Source organism: Hevea brasiliensis, chromosome 17 (assembly GCF_030052815.1).
Source record: "Hevea brasiliensis isolate MT/VB/25A 57/8 chromosome 17, ASM3005281v1, whole genome shotgun sequence".
Lineage (NCBI taxonomy): Eukaryota > Viridiplantae > Streptophyta > Magnoliopsida > Malpighiales > Euphorbiaceae > Hevea > Hevea brasiliensis.
In genome coordinates, this window is record NC_079509.1 from 17,862,379 (window position 1) to 17,884,136 (window position 21,758).

At 32.5% G+C, this 21,758-nt stretch overlaps 3 protein-coding genes across 18 annotated transcripts; 1 reads left to right on the plus strand and 2 right to left on the minus strand.

The window, feature by feature from the left end:
• Window positions 1-255: 255 nt before the first annotated feature.
• LOC110633459 (pentatricopeptide repeat-containing protein At4g17616) lies at window positions 256-8,068 on the plus strand. Of its 16 annotated transcripts, none has more exons than XR_009145423.1 (8): window positions 258-1,014; window positions 1,321-1,446; window positions 1,758-3,966; window positions 4,195-4,237; window positions 5,168-6,322; window positions 6,507-6,621; window positions 7,018-7,074; window positions 7,190-8,068. XR_009145423.1 is itself a non-coding variant. In XM_058139157.1 (3 exons), exon 3 carries the CDS (start codon window positions 1,775-1,777, stop codon window positions 3,920-3,922), a length of 2,148 nt encoding a protein of 715 aa, XP_057995140.1. In that variant the 5' UTR covers window positions 257-1,014; window positions 1,321-1,446; window positions 1,758-1,774; the 3' UTR covers window positions 3,923-3,986. The 16 variants fall into 16 exon arrangements, 2 of the variants coding, with proteins under 2 accessions (XP_057995140.1, XP_057995139.1); XR_009145422.1 differs by having other exon boundaries at window positions 7,195-8,068; XR_009145418.1 differs by having other exon boundaries at window positions 5,168-5,281; window positions 6,104-6,322; window positions 7,018-8,068.
• A 2,802-nt stretch (window positions 8,069-10,870) lies between these two features.
• LOC110633464 (protein LIGHT-DEPENDENT SHORT HYPOCOTYLS 4-like) lies at window positions 10,871-12,094 on the minus strand. Its single transcript, XM_021782072.2, has one exon. It carries the CDS (start codon window positions 11,745-11,747, stop codon window positions 11,031-11,033), a length of 717 nt encoding a protein of 238 aa, XP_021637764.1. The 5' UTR covers window positions 11,748-12,094; the 3' UTR covers window positions 10,871-11,030.
• A 3,364-nt stretch (window positions 12,095-15,458) lies between these two features.
• LOC110633463 (protein CHUP1, chloroplastic) lies at window positions 15,459-20,790 on the minus strand. Its single transcript, XM_021782070.2, has 7 exons — window positions 19,691-20,790; window positions 18,117-19,055; window positions 17,748-17,879; window positions 17,316-17,497; window positions 17,094-17,205; window positions 16,153-16,296; window positions 15,459-15,920 (listed from the first exon to the last, which is right to left on the minus strand). The coding sequence occupies exons 1-7, from the start codon at window positions 20,471-20,473 to the stop codon at window positions 15,840-15,842; spliced, it is 2,373 nt and encodes a 790-aa protein (XP_021637762.2). The 5' UTR covers window positions 20,474-20,790; the 3' UTR covers window positions 15,459-15,839.
• Window positions 20,791-21,758: the final 968 nt, after the last annotated feature.

A 21,758-nucleotide genomic window follows, 5' to 3' on the forward strand; every position in this document is an offset into this window, starting at 1 on the left:
TTTATACTTTCTCGATGTGAGATTTATAATCTCAACACTCCCCCCTCAATTGCAATCACATAGTTGTCAATTAATAATTAGTTTATATTTTTAATTCAATACAGGTCTAATTAAATTTGAGAGAGTATTGACCAAATTACAATTTAATTCATTTTAATTTAATAAATAACACCTCTACTCTATCATTTTTCAACACAGTCCCCAACCTAATGCAATTGGAAAAAATTCTAATAAAGGTAAACAAACCCTAAGAAAAAAACTCACAGCAAAGTTCATCATTTTGAAGAATGAATTGCATGAATTCATAAAAATCTTATAATCTCCGTTTGATTTCCTCTAGGAAAAATCCAGTTAATCAATCAAATTTGTGCAACTCCTTGACTTTCACATAAATGTCAAATCAAAATTTGTGAAAATCAGATAGAGTGAGATCTGAGATATCAATGTTTTATTGATTTGGAGTGATGAAAGATTATTAGAGCTAGAGAGGTCAAGAGCACAGGGAGGAAGAGACGGGAAAATGAAAAAGAAAGAAAGGATGAGAGGGCAACATGATTACATGAAGCGTAAAACAGAGAGTAAATGAAAGGGAAATACGAAGAAAAGATAAAACCAAGAATTCAAATTAGGATGAAGGAGGTTGAATTATTGAAAACTTGAAATTAAGAGATAAAGGGCTTTATTGACTCAATTTGAACATTAGAGATCAAATTCACATTTTTTTGGCCCAAACTTAAATGGGTTTTGTCATTTGGGTCTTCTTTAAACTTATACAATGCCGTTTTCCCAATTTCTCAATTTTCCTCTTTCAAACTGTGAGCTCTTTCAGTTGCAGCACCACCGTCCACCGCCGCTCTCCTTTACCATTTCACAGTTGCCGTTCTCGTTCACTTCATTTGTCGCTATTCATTGCTGTGCTCCCTCACGCAGCCATCGTTGTCGTTCACCATCGCTGTTCCTCCTCACCGTTGCCATCGCATTAGCTGTCATTCACCATTGCCCTTCTTCCTTATTGTAAGAAGCTGGCAATCAAGTTCTAATCATTTCTCTTATTCAACACATAAGTTTCCTTTTTAATTAGGTTTATTTTAATTCACTGTTGAATTTATCTTTTCTTTCAATACGGTTGTTGAATATTAATTTTTATTAGCAAAATCAATCAATTTTTTTTTTTTCATTAAATTTTGAGTGATTATATAATTGTAAATTGAAATTTGTTGAGCATACTGAATGCGGTGATAAATTTAATGAATACTCGTAAAATTATTGTTTTCTTTAGATTAAATGCATCACAAGCTTATTTGGTTAATTATGCTTCAGCAGCCACCATGGTGAAGGCTAAAGGATTCTTGCAAAAATCAGAGCTACTGAAGAAACAGAGTTAGCGAGAAAGTTGGAGATTAATGGGTGTCTTTTGGTTTTTCAAGACATTTATTTGGGTCCTTGGTATGTTTGTTATATTGTCTTAACAACTTTTACCATTATATTCGTAATAAGTTTCTCATCATATATCCGTAAGACTAATTTCCTCTTTTTTTGGTTGTTATAGTTTTATTTTAGTCATTATATAATGTCGTCTTAGTTTAGTTCTTGGAATAGATATTATATGAGAAATGCAAGCATAATAGCTCTAGGCTCTAGCTGCTGGATCCATATTTGAATTGTCTTGTACCCAATATATATATATATATATATATATATTTTATTACTATTATTATTTTTTTAATGACATGCTATTTGGCATATTTTACTTGCAGCTGTAATAAATATTTGAATGGCACTAATTTCTACAAGGAAAGTTTTTTTGAAACCATGCATCGTCAAGAGTTGTTTGCATGGATTTGTTATGGCTTCTGCTAACCAGAAGACTGCCTTAATTTCATATCATGGCGGTGAATTGTTAGTTGAGAAAAGTTTTAGAAGGTTTCAAGTCATAAATGTATTCTGTAAACAGAATCAATTTGTCAATTTTAAACCTTTTTCTAGTAGTACCAAGCCTGAAAGTATAGGTTGGGAAGTTTCCTCTCATGCTGTTCTTTTGAGAAAGCTTGAAGTTTCTTTGGAGTATCACCAGGTAGATGAAGCATGGGTAACTTTTAATGACTTCAAAAGCTTGTATGGTTTTCCTAGAGATTCTTTGGTGAGCAGGTTGATCACTGAACTGTCCTACTCATCTGATCCTCACTGGCTACAAAAAGCATGTACTTTAGTCTTGGAAATTTTGAAAGAGAAATCCAGTTTGCTTAAGACTGAAATCCTAACCAAGCTTGCACTCTCTTTAGCAAGAGCGCAGATGCCTATTCCTGCCTCTATTATCCTTAGAGTGATGCTAGAGAGAGAGAATATGCCCCCTGTAAGCGTATTACAATTAATTGTTTTGCATATGGTGAAGTCAGAGATTGGCACATACCTGGCATCCAATTTCTTGATTCAGATTTGTGATTATGTTCTGCGTTTAAGTGAAAAAAGAAGTGAACTTAAAAAGATGATGAAACCTGATACAATGATCTTCAACCTTGTTCTGGATGCCTGTGTGAGGTTTAAGTCATATCTAAAAGGCCAAGAGATCTTGGAATGGATGTCACAAACCAATGTGATTGCTGATGCACACTCAATCATCATTATTTCCCAGATCTATGAAATAAATGGTCTGAGAGATGAGATCAAAAAATTAAAAGATCATATTGATAGAGTATCTGCGGCTTTTGTTTGTCATTACCAGCGGTTCTATGATTGCTTGTTGAACTTGCATTTTAAGTTTGATGACCTTGATGCTGCCGCTAAGCTTCTGTTAGATATGAATGGATCCTGGGGATCTATTCCTAGTAAAAAAACTAGAGAGGAAATGCAAAAACCTTACCTTGTTTCAATTGGATCTCAAAATCTGAGGGCTGGGTTGAAGATACAAATTGTGCCTGAGCTGCTGCAGAAGGATTCTGTTATCAAAGTGGAGGATAAAACAGAACTTGTAATCTTTAAGAATGGGAAGCTTCTCCCTACTAATAGAGCCCTGGCAAAGCTCATCCACTGTTACAAGAGAGATCAGAGAATTGCCAAGCTTTCAAAGGTTTTACTAAGCATGCAAAAGGATTTTCAGACACTGGGAGAATCCAATTTATGTTCTGATGTGATTGATGCTTGCATTCGTTTAGGTTGGCTGGAGACTGCTCATGATGTCTTAGAAAACACAGAAGCGGCTGGATTTCCTGTGGGCTTGACTGCATACATGTCTCTCTTAACAGCTTATTATAGTCAAGGCATGTTCAAAGAAGCTGAGGCCCTACTAAGACAAATTAGGAAGGCTGGTTTAGTATCAAATTTGTCTGGTGAGATAGTTGCTTCTGCTGGTCTTTTAGAAACAACAGGTAATATGTCATCTTCTGTTAGTGAATCAGATCTGGCTGACTTCTTGGTTGAAGAAGTGAGAGAGGAGGAGAAGGTGATTCCTTCTATGATCTACAAGTTAAATGCTTCTATTTACTTCTTTTGCAAGGCCAAAATGATGGGTGATGCTCTGAGGACATACCGAAGAATGCAAATGATGGGAATCCAACCCACAGTGCAAACTTTTTCCTTTCTAATATATGGATATTCTTCTCTGCAAAGGTATCGAGATATTACAGTCTTATGGGGGGACATCAAGAGGAGCATGAAGAGCAGGAATATAGTGCTGAGCAGGGACCTATATGAACTCTTGCTCATGAACTTCATCCGAGGTGGTTATTTTGAGAGGGTGACGGAGGTTGTTGGTTACATGAAAGAGCATAATATGTACACTGACAAGTGGATGTATAAAAGCGAGTTTCTGAAGCTTCATAAGAATCTGTACAAAGGTGTAAAAGCATCAGAGGCAAGAAATGAGGTTCAAAGAAAGAGGCTTGAATTTGTTCAAACATTTAGGAAATGGGTTGATATTGATTAACTCCAATCAGAAGTTTGCAAATACACAATTTAATTGAAATCAAGGTAAGACTTGGTTTTCTAGATCTGAATATTTGGCATGCAACATTTTTTTAGTGGGAGCTGAAAATGAACAGCGGCAAAGAGGAATTATGCACAAGAAATTTGATTTTTAACAAGAAGTTTAAAATTCCATCACTAAAGGCATAATTATCATCCTATTAATGGATTTTCTCAATCACCCTTCGATCTCCTACAATAAAACCCATTTTTGCTCCTCTTTTTTTATTGCAGCCAAATGTTGGTTCACTGACAAGTGTGTGAGACACTTCACAAGGTAAAGGACTAAGCTGAGTGTGCAATGCAGCAAAGCTTCCTGGGAGAGTTAACATTTCACCATCTTCATCAAGCTTGTCCTTCTCAATCTCATGCTCATTGCATCTCTCCCCTCTTAATCTATCTTCTATGTTGGAAATATGGTCCAGGTCACCTATTTGGGTCAATCCAGATACATTATACTTAAAATCAGAATAAAGAACAATGGCATGAACAGTTACATACATTTGCCAAAAAGTGGCAAAATCCAAAAGTCATGTACATTGCCAAAAGGTGGAAAAATCCAAAAGTTATTTACATTAGTTAAAGGAAAAAATCCAAATGTCATGTACATTGATTAAAGGTTAAAACTTGTAGCATACAAAAGTATAAATAGGCCAAAAGGTCATATTTCTAATGGATGCAATAAAATTATAAAAAATAAGTAGTAGTGCAATTGACTTTTTGGTTTTATAGACTCATTTTTTAACATTGTAAGTTAAGAGCAATTGGTTTTTTCAAATAAGGTACGCATCTAAACTGTGATATATTAATATTTTCCATGTTTATATGTAATTATATGACGGACTAGTAGAATAAATATGATGGAGATTTTAGGTATTTTGTATGAATATAGGTTAAAATCCATGTATTCAAATTTTTCTTCATTCTAGCTCAATTGAGCTAGTGCTGAGGTTAGTTTTTATGCCTTAAGTAGCTACTATATTTCTTTTGTCTGTTGTGTAATGGGTTCAATAGATTGTGGGTATTCTTTCCTTGAGTTCCATTTGTAAATTATATGTGATTAATATTGTCAATTAGTGTCTAAAAGTTGATTCAAGGTCTTAATTCAAAATGTTATGCTATTTAGTTGTGTGAACCAAATTCTGAAAAGATACAGTTATATATATATATTGTGTGTTAAAGTTTTTATCTTTATGTTTTATTTTAGGTAACAGATTTACAATCAAAGGTAACAAACGAAGTGTATTTTGATACAAGCATTGGGAATCCAGTAGGGAAGCATGCTGGAAGGATTGTCATTGGATTATATGGCGATGATGTGGTCCATCCCATCCCATCTTTGCATTCTGACTTTGAGCTCTTGATTTCTACAAGTTCTTATATCTGCAACTTCGTGTTACCTGAAATTTTTATTATACTTTATCTCCATTTGTTTTCCTTTTGCTACATCAAGTTGCTTTGTACTTCTTGAAACTTTCAAGCAAGGCCATAGCCTTCTAGAGTAGCAGCAGTTTAAGCCCTTACTCTAATAAAATTAAAACTCCTTATGGCTGAAGTTAATTATTAATTTCCTTTTGATACATTATTTGGTTTAAGCACTATATCATTTACTCATTTGTAGCTATTGAAGGTAAATCAGATAAAGATTTAGAATGGTTAATTTCTCATAATATGTAGATACTCCACATCAATCTCGTGCCTTAATCATGTCTCTATGTATAATATCCTTTATAGTTAAACTTGCTGATCCTGAGATTACTAATAACCAAGAGTTCCTTGTTGAAAGAAAAGGTGAAGGTTGAGTGAGTGAGAGAGTGGTATATTAGTATGGAATAAAGCTGTGCTGAAAATTATGTTTTTGAAGTGAGAAAGTGTATTAAGAACACATGTTTAGCTGGAAAAAGCTCTCTATTTGTTAAATGTGTGGTTTTTGAATGGAAAGAAAGGGGGCAAAGGGGATGACGGGCCTTGTATTCTATTTATTGATGAACTGGATCTACTTGTAACCCAAAATCAGTCAGTAACTTATGCATTTCATAATGTGAAAACTTGTTGCTGTTATTTTGTAGTGGCACAAACATAGTCTTAAATGTTTATAAAGATTGGAAAGTGTAATATGCATGATCTTTTCTCTTTATCCCAGGTTCTATACAATATTCTTGACTAGCCTGCTACGCCTCATTATTCAAGAACTAAAAACACAATGGATCTTCCAGAAGAGCTGCTTCATCGTATGTTAGTCTGTATGGCTATCCAAAGGTTTTGCTTTGGACCCTACATTTATCAGCGACTTCAGGAAATCATTTCAAGTTGTCTTAGAGGAATTGATGAAAAGAAGGCTATTTAATTTACTTCAACAAAGGTCTGTCCTAGTGTTATTTAATGTGCTTCAAGTTGCCAAGAGTATTTCAATTTTGCTCAATGGTTCATCTGCTAATCTTTATGCACTGAGTGGACCACCACAAATCTCCTCATTTAAAATTTTTTCTTCATCATCAACTTGTAAATATGTTGAGCCAGCAGTTTTTTTTTTTTTGGGTTCACAGGTGGCAGTTGTTTCAGGAGATGCACATCATGCTCTGGAGATATGCAGGCATGCGGCGGAAATTGCTGACTATCATCTTAAGAAATTGAGTTCAAATTCTAATTTAACTCTTGCAGGTACATCAACTTTTGATGGGCTGTGTTTTTGTTTTTGTTTCTCTTTTTTTTTTTTTTTTTTCAATTGTTAGATGATATTTAAGCATATTTTTAGTTTTTCATTTGTGACAGTAGTGCTCAGATGTCCTTTTACCAGAGAAATTAAATTCTGTTCACAAGTTTCAATTAGGGTATCATAGATGTCTAAGATTTTATATTTTCCTGTGGGTTAACATGACCATTTCAAAGAACTTCACTTCTTAAATTCATGTAATCATTTAGTTTGGATCATGCTCTGGTGTAGATGATTGTCATTGAAGATTGGAAATATTTAAAATAACTTGTCAGAATCATTTCTTTCTAGTTTAATAGCCTGTTGGTTCCTTATATTTATTTCATTATGTTTCATGCATACAGGTCGGTGTTGCACTGATACTAAGGAAAAATATTATAAATGGAGAATCATTTCATTGAGTGAGACACTTGTGTCATATATTCCTTCTCTAATTAATGAAAAAGCTTGTTGGGTTTCCTCCTGTTTATGTGAAAGTATTAAGACTCAATTGTCATGTGTTTGATGTGATGCAAGAGAAGAATGAAGTTTGGTGGAACAGTATCATTTCTGTTTTTATAGGAGCCATGGTCACCTTGAGGATTTTCTTGCCCTGTTCCATAAAATGTTGGAAGGTGGAATTCAACCTGATCATGTAACCTTTCTTACTATATTGGCTGCTTGTGCACGTGCTGGCCAAGACAATAAAGGAATCTAGTACTTCAGATGCATGACTGAGGAACATTGCATCCCCACTTGGATGGAGCATTATGCTTGCATGTTATATTTGTTTGGCTGTGCGGGCCTTTTGAATGAAGCATTTGAAACAATAAAAAACATGCTGCTCTCGCCCAATGAAGGTGTTGAGGGGACATTGTTGGGAGCCTGTTGAGTCCATGGCAATACTGAGCTTGCTGAAGTGGATTCAGGATATCTACTTGATTTGAATCCTGGAAATTCTGGTAGCTACATACTGCATTCAAATATGCATGCCAATGCTGGACAATGGGGAAGTGAATGCAAGATATGAAGTTCAATGAAAGAATGAGGAGTTCAGAAAGTGCCAGGTTACAGCTGGATTTTGGCCAACAACATGAACCATATAATTGTTGTCGCTGATGGAAGTCACCCAAAGTTTGCTCATATATATATTCATTGCTGGATAATCTTCTTTTAGATCTGAGGAAAGAGGGCTATGGTCCTCAATCTTACATCCCTATGCACCGAGAAACTTTTGGGTTTTGATAACTGGCAAATTTTGGTCACGTTTTGCAATCTTGGCATCTAGGAGAGACATTTTTCCTGGTTCATCAGAAATTTTAGAGAGAGATGATTATCAGGATTTTATTTATCTACAATATCTGTATTTTGGGGGCATGCACTTTATCTATTCAATTTTATTAAGATATTTCTGCACGTGATAGTCTATTTTTGGAAATTTATAAAGCAGGAAACCTGATACACTGAAAATGCGGCCTTTCTATTTCTGATTTGGAGCATGAAACCTGTCATGATATCCTTATTATGTACATTACAAATAAGCTTTGATGTATGCTACAATGCCTTTCTAAGTATTAAACAGCAGAGTGGTCCTCCATGGTTACGATCCAAGGCCTTTAGGAGACTTTTTTTTTTTAATAAATATTTTAAAAAATTCTTACTATTGCAATTACAATCTATGATAACTTTTGCTATCCTAATCCCACCATGTTCTGCTGCTTAAAGTGAGGACCAGAATCCAACTTTCTCATTAGTTTAAGAAGCAGGGCCCATTTTTTGCAGACATAATCTCCATATCTTCCTGGAATAATTTTCTGGCTTTCTGTCTTAATCTGATTCTGACTGGGAACATATTTTAATCAAACAGCTGTAAATGCACAAGAAATGCACTGTTACAATTGTGCTGCCATGCACTTGCTATAAATGTATGCGTGGCACATATAACATATTAATAATTTATCAATTTATTTATTAAATTAATTTTTAATTTTTAAAATTTTTTTATTCACATTTGACTTTTTATAAATTCAAATTATAAATATATATAATTTATATATTTAATTGATAAATAATATAATATTATTTTACATATTATTAAAAAATAGTTTAACATAGTTTAAATTATTTTAAAAAAAAAAAATAGTTTTAACAAGTTTTTTTAGATTTTTATGATTAAAATGTATTAAATTTAATTTTATATTAATTTTTAATATTCTCTAATATATAAAGACATATAAAAAGCTTTTTTTTTTTTTTAATAATAGCCTCAATAATAATATTCAATAGACTTCTATAGAATTTAAAAATGAAAATGAAATCAAATAATAATGTAGAAAAAATTATAATCAATATAAACCATATATTAATAAGCAATGTTGAAAGTTTGGAATGAATGAATTAAAGGCAAAAATGTGTCCATATAATTATAAACCAGAAATGAGAAATCTTTTCTCCTCCACAATAAATTATGCAAAGTGATGAAAATGAGGCGTTGGCCCTCCAATTAATCATGCATTTGTGTGGATGCAAAAGATCGGTTTCCTATTATCGTTTTCCTCTTTGTTATAAATGTTCCAAAAATTAGAGACATTATTAATTAAAAGACGAAGACCTTACCCAAAACCTAAAGCTATATATCTCCAAAAATCAATAAAAATATAAGCTTACTTAATTAATGGTTAAAGGCACATCAATTATTTTATACGAGTCTTTACTCTCTCAATCTCTTGTTAAAATAAATAAAAATTAAAGCCCCTTTTATTTAGTGAAAAATTTTATTTTTTGTATTTTTTAGTGTAAATTTAGGGCATTTAAAAAATAATCAATAGAAAACATTTTTTTATTAAAAAGAAAATTAAATCATTTTAAAAAATATGATTTATTATTTTTTTTTAAAAAATATCATTTTTCTAAATTTTAATAATTTTATTAAAATATAAAAATATTTACGTACACATGATATAAATATATATCACTAGTTTAATATTGTAAATAATGTAAAATATTTTTATGGAAAATATTTTTATATATAAATTATTTTCTTAAAAAAAAAGAAGCTAAAAATAGGAAAGATTTTTTTATTTAAAATAGGAGATAGGTAAATTATTTTAGATTTTTAATAAAGGAACTCTTGGATAATGCAGCCATGTTAAAGAATTCTATTACACTTACACTGAGAAGAAAATTGAGAATAATTTTGCAAATAAAAATCTTAGAACGTAAACGGTAAAGAAAACTCAAACTCTTAATATTTAACGGTACTCTTTGAATTACTCTATTGTTTAAAACATTATATATAATATCAAATGGTTTAGTACAATGGAAAAAATTTAGAAGAAACGCTTGAATAATTTTGTAATTATAATTCACATATATTATTAATTAATAAGATTTTGCTTGAATAATTTGATGTGTGTAGTTTAAAGAATTATTGTCTTTTTTTTATATATATATTTTATGATATTGTTTGTTAATTAGTAGAGTTTTTATAATTAACAATGGTAAGTTTAAGGCTGATGGAAAGATGTGAGAAATAATTTATTAAATAAACTATACTACAATTTACGGGATTGATAAATGACTTTGAACAAAGTCAAAAAAACCTCTACTTGAAACGCTTTGATCCCATAAAACTATACTATCATGCCAAACACAAACCCTTCTACTCCTATCAACATAAGAATGCTTTAAGTACTGTTCTGTTCAGACATGCTATGAATTGGCAAAATCAACATAACCATTGCTACACATACATTTGGCTATATTATTCAACTAGGAATATGCTTTATGGTATGAAATCCAGTTGGAGATTCATGTGAATTGATCTTTCAAAAAAATTAAAAGGGTTAATTACAATTGTGAATTTGATGACTGAGATTATGATTTATTTTTTATTAAACTTTTTACAATGGAAAATTTTTATATAAAATAGAACAAAAGATGTTGCAACATATGTTTCCTATATTAATGTACTTATTTAAATTATTTTTTAGTAGTTAGTTAATAATGAAAATTTTTTTCTTTAACTCAATATATTATGAACCAAGACTCAACATATGAAACTCATCTATTTCATGGTGGAAAGATCTCTTTCCCTGCAAGAGATTTTGATGTCCCAAAGAGAAGATGTACTTCTCAAGCAGGTTAAAAGAGCCCAATATACTCAAAATTTTAGGGAAATCTATAACATTTTCAGTTCGAAAAAGAAAATTAAACAAGTGAAAAAGAAGAAATGATTTTCTCTTTAATTACTCATATAAGCCAAAAAAAAAAAAAAAGGAAAAAAAAGCAAGTAGAAAGTGGAAATACGATCTAACACTGCAAAACATAAACCCTAGCATCACTAAGCCTCTATATCACCAAACCCATCAACATCCCCTTAGTTCAGTATAGAGAAATTCCCCATATTAACTATGCCCCTACTTGCCATGTTTCTTTCAACAAATCCACCACGGCGGTCACCGACTCTACCAGCGGCACTACCACCTTGCTGAATTTGATTATTATAATCATTTGAAGATTGCAACTGTTGCTGTTGCTGTTGCTGCTGTGGCTTCTTTCTTTTCTTCTTCTCGTAGGCTATCCCTCTTGCCTTAGCTTGTGCATCTCTCACTTCCCTAAGGTATAGTCTCACGGCGCGTGCTCCAAAAGGGTTTGTCTCCGGCAGCCCGCCGTTCTCCTCGAAGGCTGCTCGGAGGCGTCCGATCAGCGCGTCGAGGCTCCCCCAGGCCTGCTTAAGTGGACAAGGGCAGGGAGCTGGTGGGTGCGGGTGGCCAAAAAAAGGGCAAGTCTGGTTATGCACCTTTGTCTTGCCAAACTGGTCAAGATACCTCAAGAACTCTAGCACATGAGCCCCGCTGCACCGGGATAGTGCTAAGGGTGGGCGGTGATTTCTCAGGTACTGACCAAAAGTATTCCAGTCTCGCCTCTTTTGGGATTCATAACGACTTAATGGGAGTGATGGCAGTGGAGGGGGGAGTGGTGGTGGTGATGAGGTTACCTGCTGCAGCTGTTGATGATGGTTCCCATTTCTTGATGAGCCTGTAGAATTGCAAACCACCGCGGCGGCGGCGGCAGCGGCGATTGCAGCTGACATGTTTGGAGTTTAGAAAAATACGAAGGGGAGAGATGTTTGGTGGTGGAGCAGAGAAGAAGCTAGAGAAATTGGATGTTTTAAGGTATAAAATTTTGGAGCTCTATGCACACACACATATATATGCGATCTCTGAAAAGAGTACTGCAGCTAGCTTGGATTGGCGAAACAATTATGCTCAGAAGAGAGCATATAGATAAGTTTTTTGGCACTTTAGAGGGAAAAAAATAGGGATATAAATACAAATACACCCAAGAATCACACAGAATGGTGGGGAGAGAGAGAGAGAGAGAGAGAGAGACTGAAGCCTCGCAAGGAATGGAGGAGGAGAGACGTGTGAGCATATAAAGAAAAGTTGGGGAGGGAGGTGAAAGAAAGAATAGCCAACCAATCAATAAGGTCAATCTAACACAGCCGGTTGATCTTTTCACTTCTTTTAAAATCTTTCATATTAACAGAATTATTTAGCAATCATACATAAATCTCGCAATCTTTTTCTTTATGTTAAATCTTTCATCATTAGATATTTAACAGAATTATTCAACAGTCACGGTCATCCATATGAAAAATTGCATCTTGAAGAATAATATTTAATTTCAATATATCTTTAGTCACTAAATAAAGTGGAACTATTCTATGGTATGGTTGATGAAATGTTAACAAAGTTATAAAGCATTAATCATATATAAATGTCACAATTATTTACAGTAAATCGAGTTGATTGTCAGATAAAAAAGAATCGACTTGATTGAAGATAATTTTATGACAGTATTAACAATCACCTCCTATCCATGTGAGGTTAGGGAAGGAGACAAAAGGAGGGCCCATGTAAAGAAACCCACGTCGATCGAGTAAGTGATGACAGTTTGAATATCATTTCACAAACGTCATTTCAATATATTTTTCACGTATTCACTTCTCACTGTTTCCCACCTTTTTAACACATCTACGCATGATCTATCTTATCTTTCTTCTTTCTTTAGGATGTAATTATTCAATATCCACCATTTCCAGGGCCTGCAAGATAGTAACTTTACCATCTTTATATTCATTTCATATTTTACAATACTACAGTGCAATGCATGGCCAGAAGAAAGATTCTTGGTTTTGGATCTAACTGATAAGATGTTCCACTGAAATTATTGTGTCTCTATCCCTAGTTAATTAATTTTATAGCTAAGTAATTGTGCTAATTAATATAATGAGTTAATTAATCGTACACATCCTAATTCTTGCAGTCTTTTACTGTTTTACTGAATCAGCTTTCAATTATTGATAATTCATGTTCTTATCTGAAGAAAATTCAAAGACCCTTCAACTGAAAGGCTTCATTGCCTAACCTAACCTATAATGCTAGAACTAGAAGTACCAAACCCGACCCCCACCCCTCCAACACTACTCATCCTTGGTCTGCTGACAAATTAAGCAAGAAAAAAGAAAGACAAAATATTTGGCTAAAATTCATTAAATGCTAACAACATTGGGTAGTTGGGTTGGCAAGTGAATAAATATACGTACATTTCCTGCTATTGTTATTTTGAGTTTTTTTCTCTTAGGCTATGTTTGGGAAGTTTAGTAGGGGGGAAAGAAAATAAAGGAGGGAAATTAAGGAAGGAAAAAAAAATAATGTAAAAATTATTTTCTCCTCCTTGTTTAGATATTAGAGAGAAAAATAAGAATAAAAATAACTTTTTAAATAGTAAAATATTTATTTGTTTTTTATTTAAAATTAAAATAAATAATTATAGAGATAAAAAAATAATTTTATTTATTTTTTATTTACTTTCTCTTTAAAACGAAGAGAAAATGAACAATAACACTCTTTTAATATTTTCTATCTTTATTTTTCATTCCTCTCAAATTTTCCTCATTACAAACAAAAGAAAAAAGAAAATATTTTTATTTTTCTTTACAATTTTCTTTTTTCCCTTATTTTTTTCCAATCCAAACACAGCATTAAGATTAAATTGGAAGAGAAAATTTTATTTTTCTTGTGAACATTTTTTTTTTGAAAGAAATAAGAAAAGAATAACCCTTTTCTTCTTTCTATATTTTTCAGATAATTTTTTTTATTTTAAATTGCATATTAAAATCATTATAACTCCATTTCATGCACTGACTGTAAAAGTTAAAAAAAAAAATGAAGAAATTATAATAATAATAAAATGGTAGAAGTTCAGGGAAGGAAAAGGACCAGGGTAAATGGGTTAAAGAGAGCAATGATTCGAGTTGATGGAGCGTATCAAAGAGATTGAGTGAGCAGTGAAGACATTTGATTGGGGTTTGGTTGTTTCATTGCTTTTGCCTTTATTAGCTAATAGGTTATGGCACCAAGTTTTGGTGCAATGTTACATCTTTTCGAAATGTCAAATCTCAGGGTCCTTTCTATTCTTTTTTGTCTGCTCCCTCTGATTTTATCAATCAAAACCAAAATCCCTTCCTTCATTTTTCTTGCCTCATTTAGCCACTCCCTTTTGCACGTGCCATTCCTCACCTGTTTCTTCTTCCTCTCCTGATCTCTGCTTCTTTTATTTCTTCTCATTTTGCTTGTTTTTTCCTATGGCTTTTCGTGAATGATTATTGGCTTCATTGGTACACATAATTGAATGTTTTTCTTGGAAAATATATGCAATAATAAATAATACACGTAAATTTAAAATGTAATATCTTCAAATTATATATATATATATATATATATATATATATATATATATATATATATATATATATATATATATATAAAAGGTCTATTGTTTAAATGAAAGTTAGATTTTTTTTCTTCCATTTATGATTTTATATTCCATTTTTGCAATCAAAACCCTAAAAGAATTTTCTGCATGCATAAAACTGAGAGTTTAGGAATCCAATTAACAAATGAATAGTTTAAAATGACTTTTTATTTTAATTTAGCTAATTACTTAATTACATATATATATATATATATATTAGGGTATTATTGATTTTCTTTTTTAATAATATATTATTTAATAATTGAATTTGAGTTCTCCTCTTAAAAGTATAAAAAATTATTAATGTGAAGGATTTTGTTAATATGAATTTTCCAATGGAAGTTCCTGCAAAAGAGCAATATTTATCTTCAAATTTAGAAAAAAAAAAAAGAAACAAAAATATAAAAGGTCAGCCTATTCTGGTAGCTTTTCCTAAGAGGATGTCAATATCATTAATGAAATGGAGATGCTTGTTCTGGAAATTGATTTTGAAAGACCAAGTAATTTTAGAGGAGAAGAATCTCTCCAAGTTTCCTTCGTTGATGATATAATAGCTAACAATCAATTTTCTCAATATTCAGAAATGGAGAATTTATGCTCTTATCTTTTGGGGTCAACTCATAAAATTCACTCATTCAAAAAGAATAAAATTGACTTCCACATGGTTTTTTTTTTTAATAAATATTTTTTAATATAAATATTAAAATAATTAATATTTTTACCCTACAAAATAATAGTAAATTTTAGGCTTACAAAATGTCATTAAGGAATTGTTATGATGAAGGCATTGCTTATGTGTCAAATCCCATTATTTAGAATAAATTATTTATAAGAAAAAAAATAAATTAAATTAAATTTTATTACAATCATATATTGTTAATAAAAAAAATTTATTGTATTAAATATTTATAAAATTCTAATTTTCAATCAGGAAGATATAAAATGTGTATTAAGGAGATTTCGGTTTTATAATAAGAATTTAGACAAATAAAAAAATTTATCTATATTCAGTCCATTATAAATTTAAAACACAATTATTTTACATATAGGTTTGATCGTGCATACGAGCCCGCGATCGAGATGAATAGAGTCTAAGCAATAATTTCCCTAGATTCTAACTATACGAGCCCAAGCAGATATCTCCACACATGTTTTTGGCTTCATGAAGTGTTGTTTGCAAAGGGGGTAACCACTTCTATATGAACCGAGTAAGAAGTGAGCGAAAATCTCAGACAAAATTGCTTCCTATGTCACACAACAAACTTTCAATTTTCAGGCAATACACACCAAAACACACTGCCCAATACCCCGATGTTTTCAAAGTACGAAAGGTTTGCTTACTGAGTTGGTAAGCTCAAATAGCTCTTTACTTTTTGTTGAGAAGATGAGCAAGGTTTCGAAGTTCCTCAAATGCATGCATTGTTTCTGCATCAAAACCTCCAGCAAACTGCATCAAGAAATACAGAAATTAATGTATTTTAGTTTTTGTTTGATTCTTGTGTACGTTATATGTTAAAAATGTTAGTTAACTTGTTTATTCCTTTACCTAACTTCACTGTTCTTGGTAGATATCAATCGAATCAAACAAATCTAAAATTCAATAAAATAAAATTTTTACATCCTGAAATGCAAGATTAAATCATGTTTGTTGAAATGAAATAAAACTGCTTGTTACAAACCTGATGAATTCTGAAAGCAAACCTAACTCCTTGGAGTAGCATATAGTCTAGTGCAGGGTCCTTTTCTAGTGCTGCTTTTGACTGAATTTCTATTGCTACCCTCTTCATGTACTTCTTTGCCAACTTCACTGAGCCAAATTTTATCTGCAACATGAAGTAGTCAGACTCAATTTATTGCCATGTGAAGCTTCAAGACAATACAAGACAAAACTCAGGAATAAAATAACCAGTGGAAAATTGTATGATCCAATAGAAATTTGACCAACAATAAAAAAGCCTCGAAATGAAGCTTATGTGGGTTCTGCCTGTGGAATCCAACTTCCTGAAAATTCCCAGCTAAGCTTGTAACCATATTAATAAATGAATTTAATAGCTGCAGAACTCTTTTTTTTTTTTTTTTTTGGTCTTACTTTGACATTGGATACACCAGAATATATTTTTTTAGATACAAACTCCTTTAAGCATCTAAGAGTTATGAGAAGTTTATGTAAGGTTTGCTTTGATAGAAGCATCAACCTTAATTTTCCTCTCTCTACATTCTAACCTTTTTTAGAGCACGGTTATTGGATAATCCAAACCAATTGAAATAAAAAAAGAATTGATATTATAGGAATCAAACTGAACTTATGTTACTATTTTGGTTTGATTTTTATTTTTTTGTTAAAAGTCAAATTGAACCAAACTCTTACATCATGAGGTTAAAATGATTTTTTTTTAAAAAAATATATGTTCTATTAGAAATTTAAGAATTTTGGGATAATACCATCTCAAGTTTACTAATGTAAAAGATCATGTCCAACACCCATACTCTATATCATTAGTATGGGCGTTACATCTTGTATACATAAGAAAAAGGTTTGGATTTTGGGTCATCAACCCTAATATTTTACTTGCAAATAATATATATAAGATTAGTTTAGAGTGGACTAAATCTAGCTTACCTTGCTAATAATGCCATTATCCACCATCCAATCTGTTGGAATTTGGAAATCTTTGCAATTACGCATCAAGGATTCTCTTGTTCTTAGAAGGTTGTAAACAGTACGTTCCATTCTGCAAGAGGATGTTAAGCAAATAAATTTCTTGTAGCAAAGTAGACACATGGCTTATAGGATAAATCTTTCATAGAAAGCAAGCCCTGCGAAAATAATTCAGGTTATTACTTCTCAGATAAAGTGACCATTTTCTTTAATGCAATGTCACAAGGCATTCGAGGATCATCCTTGTAATAAGACACTTCCGATTCCAACTTCTTCAAATCTCTATAGCCAAATGCTGCTTCTCTCAATGTATCAGCTTTCTTTTCTGGCCAATCGAAGTGCTTCAGGACTGCCCTTTCATCCACCTTTGCAGATATAAGGATAATTAAAAAAAAAAAAAAAACTAGCATTTAGTCTTAAAATAAATCTTATTTTTATATTATTAATAAGCTTGGCAAGGTGATTGTGCCCCATATAAAGCTATTAAGCGAGCTTATTTTGTGTAACTTGTAGATTTTCTCTTATTCATTAACCGTGATTTGTAAATAAAACTTAGCATAGTCAAAATCTTTAAAGAACTTCAACCATTTTAAGTTATTCTAAAGGCCAACTTACCAGAAAGCCAAGTTCATCATCAAGCCACTTCACAAATGCCACAACATCTTCAATGTTCTGGTAAACCGCATTATTGACCTCTCTTATCAGTGAATTGACGAATTCTCCTTGAGTCTCAACATCTGCTTTGATCTATAAAGAGGTTGACATTAGTACTACTAAGCATTTAAACTATACCATATTGATAGAATATATCATGAAGCCGAAAGTATAGTTATTCCTGTTTCATCTGGAAATCTTATGATTTAACAAAGTGGGAAAAAGGACCAAGCTTATGTCCTGTAAATAGAATTTTCAAGCTGCATATTGTAACATCCCTAAGAATATGGTGCAAAACGACATATGAACAAGAAATGAACAGCCACTTACAGCAAGCAAATGTGACGATCGATTTTCAATTTCACCAATCATGCTGCTACGTACATTTGCAACATCTGTGGCATCACAGATTCCTCCATTTGAAGATTCCTTTCTGGAGTCCCTCTTCATTAGTGAATGGTAAAATTCAACAACTTGAGGTGCCCGCTGCACCACTCCTGCTATAGTACTACTCACTGAGAACTTTGGTGGAGGTGGTGGGGGAGGCGGAGGTGGAGGTGGTGGTGGATGTAGAACTTGACCTGAACCTTCTTCTTTAGGTACACTGGAAACAGAATATGAGGGTCTTGGAGGAGGATTTGGAACGCGCAAAGCCCTTTTCTCAACATCTAATGATGACACCATCTTATTATTCTCTAGGCAATTTTCAAAGATTTGAGGTCTTTGATCCATGCCCAAAACATACTTCTGGGAAGTTACTGCCTCAGATTCCTTTTCTACTTCTTTACCACACAGAAAACCATCAGATTGCCTTCTCCTACTTGATACCCACTCTTCTACACTGTACTTTGATCCACTTATAGAGTGTCGTCTTCTTGGGCTTCTTCCTTCCTCTGAATGGACCCAATTTTTATCAGGGCATTCCAAGTTTGACAAATCCTCATCAGGAATAGGCCATTTCTTCAACTTGTTAATCAAATTTAATCTCTTTGCACTACTGTATTCTAAGCAATCATTGCTCCGCCAAGAGAGTGAGCCAACAGATTCATTTCTTTTCTCTTCTGAGTTCAGGCCTGGGGCCTTATCAAAGTTTGTTGTGCATGAATTGCGCAACTCATCTCTCAAACAGGAATTAACCCACCTCAGGTAGGCAAGCTCCTCAACCTCATTTAACCTGCTCATCTGCAGACCCTCAACTTGTTTACACAAATCTTCATTTGTCAGCCTTAGCGAAGATGCCTCAGCTTTAATTTTCGCTACTATTTCACTCTGGCAAAATTCAACATATTATACACATTAAGCAAACAGAGAGAAATCTGGTTAATTGTTCTAAATTGTAGATTTTTGTGGACAGGGAAAAGCAACCATACAGCCATCACTCAAATATATCAGTTAATTTGCTTGCTACAAAATAATTAAATGATATTTGTTGAATAGCTAGACTAGAGGAAGACGTGAAATCCAGGCCACTCATCAATGTCAAGTTTATTCTTTGAAAGCAATGAATCAATATCGTCTACTTCGAATGAATCAGTTATCCATAGTTTAGTCGCTACAAAACTAAGGAGAGAATAGAAAATTTATCTGTTATTTTCCGGATAGAGTAAACCAATGTGAAGGAGATTAACCCTTCTAATTCTGAGCTTGGATTAGAGGTGGTTGTGTTGTGAAATCAATCATCAAGCCAGCACTAAAAAATTCATTGCAGAAATATCCTATAAGCCATGCTTTATTTCGTTAGAAAAATGCAGAACAGTAATTGATGAGATTCTATTTAATTAGTTTGAAGGTTCCTAATCGTAAGATGTTGTAATTTTAAAAATTGCAATTTATTTGCTTGTGTAGCATTTCTCAGAAATCAAATAGAGCATACAGAACTAAAGAAGAGATGTTGGTAATAGTACCTCAGAAGCCTTGGCAAGAGAAGTCAATTGATTCTCCATGGAAGATAGTTTGCAAGAAAGATTCCTCTTCTCCATCTGCAGTTCCTTGTTCAACCTCCTTAACTCCACAACTTCCATTTCTAAATTCCCCACTGAACTCTCATTGCCTTCTTTTTTCAATATATCTTCATGCTTCTTCTCTGAAATCAAACACATCTCAGCCACTTGTTCACAAAGGACACTTTTCTCAGACTCCAAAAGCCCAATTCTTTGGGAAAGCTCATCAACCTCATTTTTCTTTGTTTCAAGCTCCCTTTCAAGATCCAATAATATTCCATTCCTTTTGAGCTCTGATACCTCAGCTTGGAGCTTGAATTCCCTTTCTTTTGATTCTTGAAGCAAGCTTCTTAGATGATCTAATTCCAGAAACAAATCACGGGACCCTGAAGACTGTCTCCGGTGATTAGCCTGGTATGCATGTGGGTGGACTTGGGTGGCTGTTACTGAGCAAGAAAGATCACCAATGAGTGATCTTTTGACGCGTGAATGAGAAGTCACAATAGGGTTCTTTTGGCTCGCAGTATCTGAATTTGCTAGTGGAAGTTTCTTGCTCGTGACTGCTGTCGTCTGTGCCTTAGTTTTCTTATCTGCTGTGAACCCTTTAACAATGTGTGAACCCCACGAGGACCGGAGCTTCGAACCATTGTTGCTATTTCCTTTGTTGTTCTGTGGCTTTGGTGCTTGATTTTGATCGGCAAATTTAGATGCTCTAGATTTGGATTCAAAAGGGTTTTCTTCTCTCATTGTAGAAAATAATTTCAAATGTACATAAGAAGGCCACTCTGGTTCTGTGTTTCAGAGCCAATTCGATACCAACATTTTGCCTTTCAAGCTCTAAGAACTAAAACCCAGAACAATTCTGAGCTCGAAATGAAGCTCAAGAAACGAGGTTGCTCATATGAAGCTGTATGCAAGCATAAAAAATTTGGGTTTTACTGCAAATTTTGACAAAAAACAAAAATGAGGTGCCAACTGCCGAGTTTGGATTTGAAATTTGAAGAGCTGCGAATGGGATAGTGCCCGAAATGGAATTGGAATGTGCAAAGTGGCAGCTTTTCTTTATTGCAACAATTTTAACTTTTGAAATTTGAATGTGGTGTTTTTTCTTCTTTCTTTCTTGGTCTTAGAGGGATACGAGGGAGGGCGTGCAACGGTCGTATTCTGTGCCAGACGGCCCACCGCAAGTGGACAATATATATATATATATATATATTGAAGTTAAAAAAATAATAATTCAGAGTTGATAGCGTTTTGCTTAATAAAATGATATAATTATTTATTATTATTTAATTAATTTTAATAAAAAAAATATTTATTCAACTTATTAAAGTTAAGTGAGTAACTTTCATGAATCATTTATTAATCACTAATCTAATAGTTATTTTTATTAAATATTTTTATTTTAAATTATCATAAAAATAATTAATTACTAATAATTAATATTTGACGACTACCAGATAATAAAATAACTAATAGTTATCTAAACTGAGCTTAACTATACAATTATGAAAAAATTATAAAATTATTTTAAAATTTTGATGCATTTATAAAATAAATTATTTTATTTTTTAAATTTAATTATTAAATTTTCACCTTTATTTTTTCTAAATTCAACTGTTCAATATTTTGGGGCAAAAAAAATGTGAAAATTATATATAAAAAAATAAAGTTTAAATTGCTATAATAATAAAATAGGCAAAGTATACCTTAGTATCATGTGTATTGACCTTTTTAGGATTGATAGTGTATACTTTATTTTGTGTCAATTAAGAATTTTGACTCCATTTTCATCATAGGAACAAATTGCTAACGGTATTAAATAACGCTAACATGGCATGTTGACGTGGCACTTCATGTATGATATGGGGCCATGCATGATGCGATGATGATTTGGCATACCATGTCATACATGAGTGCCATGTCAACAATTTTATGTCATAATTTATTTTATCACCTAAGTGTAAAAAGGTGAAAATATATGTCCTAAATTGTAAAAATATAAAAGTATATATCCTAAATTAAAAAAAAA

Coding starts and splice junctions, on each gene's coding strand:
- LOC110633459 (XM_058139157.1), top strand. CDS start 1,775: ATGGCACTAATTTCTACAAGGAAAGTTTTTTTGAAACCATGCATCGTC.
- LOC110633464 (XM_021782072.2), bottom strand. CDS start 11,747: ATGTCAGCTGCAATCGCCGCTGCCGCCGCCGCCGCGGTGGTTTGCAAT.
- LOC110633463 (XM_021782070.2), bottom strand. CDS start 20,473: ATGAGAGAAGAAAACCCTTTTGAATCCAAATCTAGAGCATCTAAATTT. Junction 19,056..19,690: donor CTCTTGCCAAGGCTTCTGAG/GTACTATTACCA, acceptor GAATTTTGCCAG/AGTGAAATAGTAGCGAAAAT. Junction 17,498..17,747: donor ATGATGAACTTGGCTTTCTG/GTAAGTTGGCCT, acceptor ATATCTGCAAAG/GTGGATGAAAGGGCAGTCCT.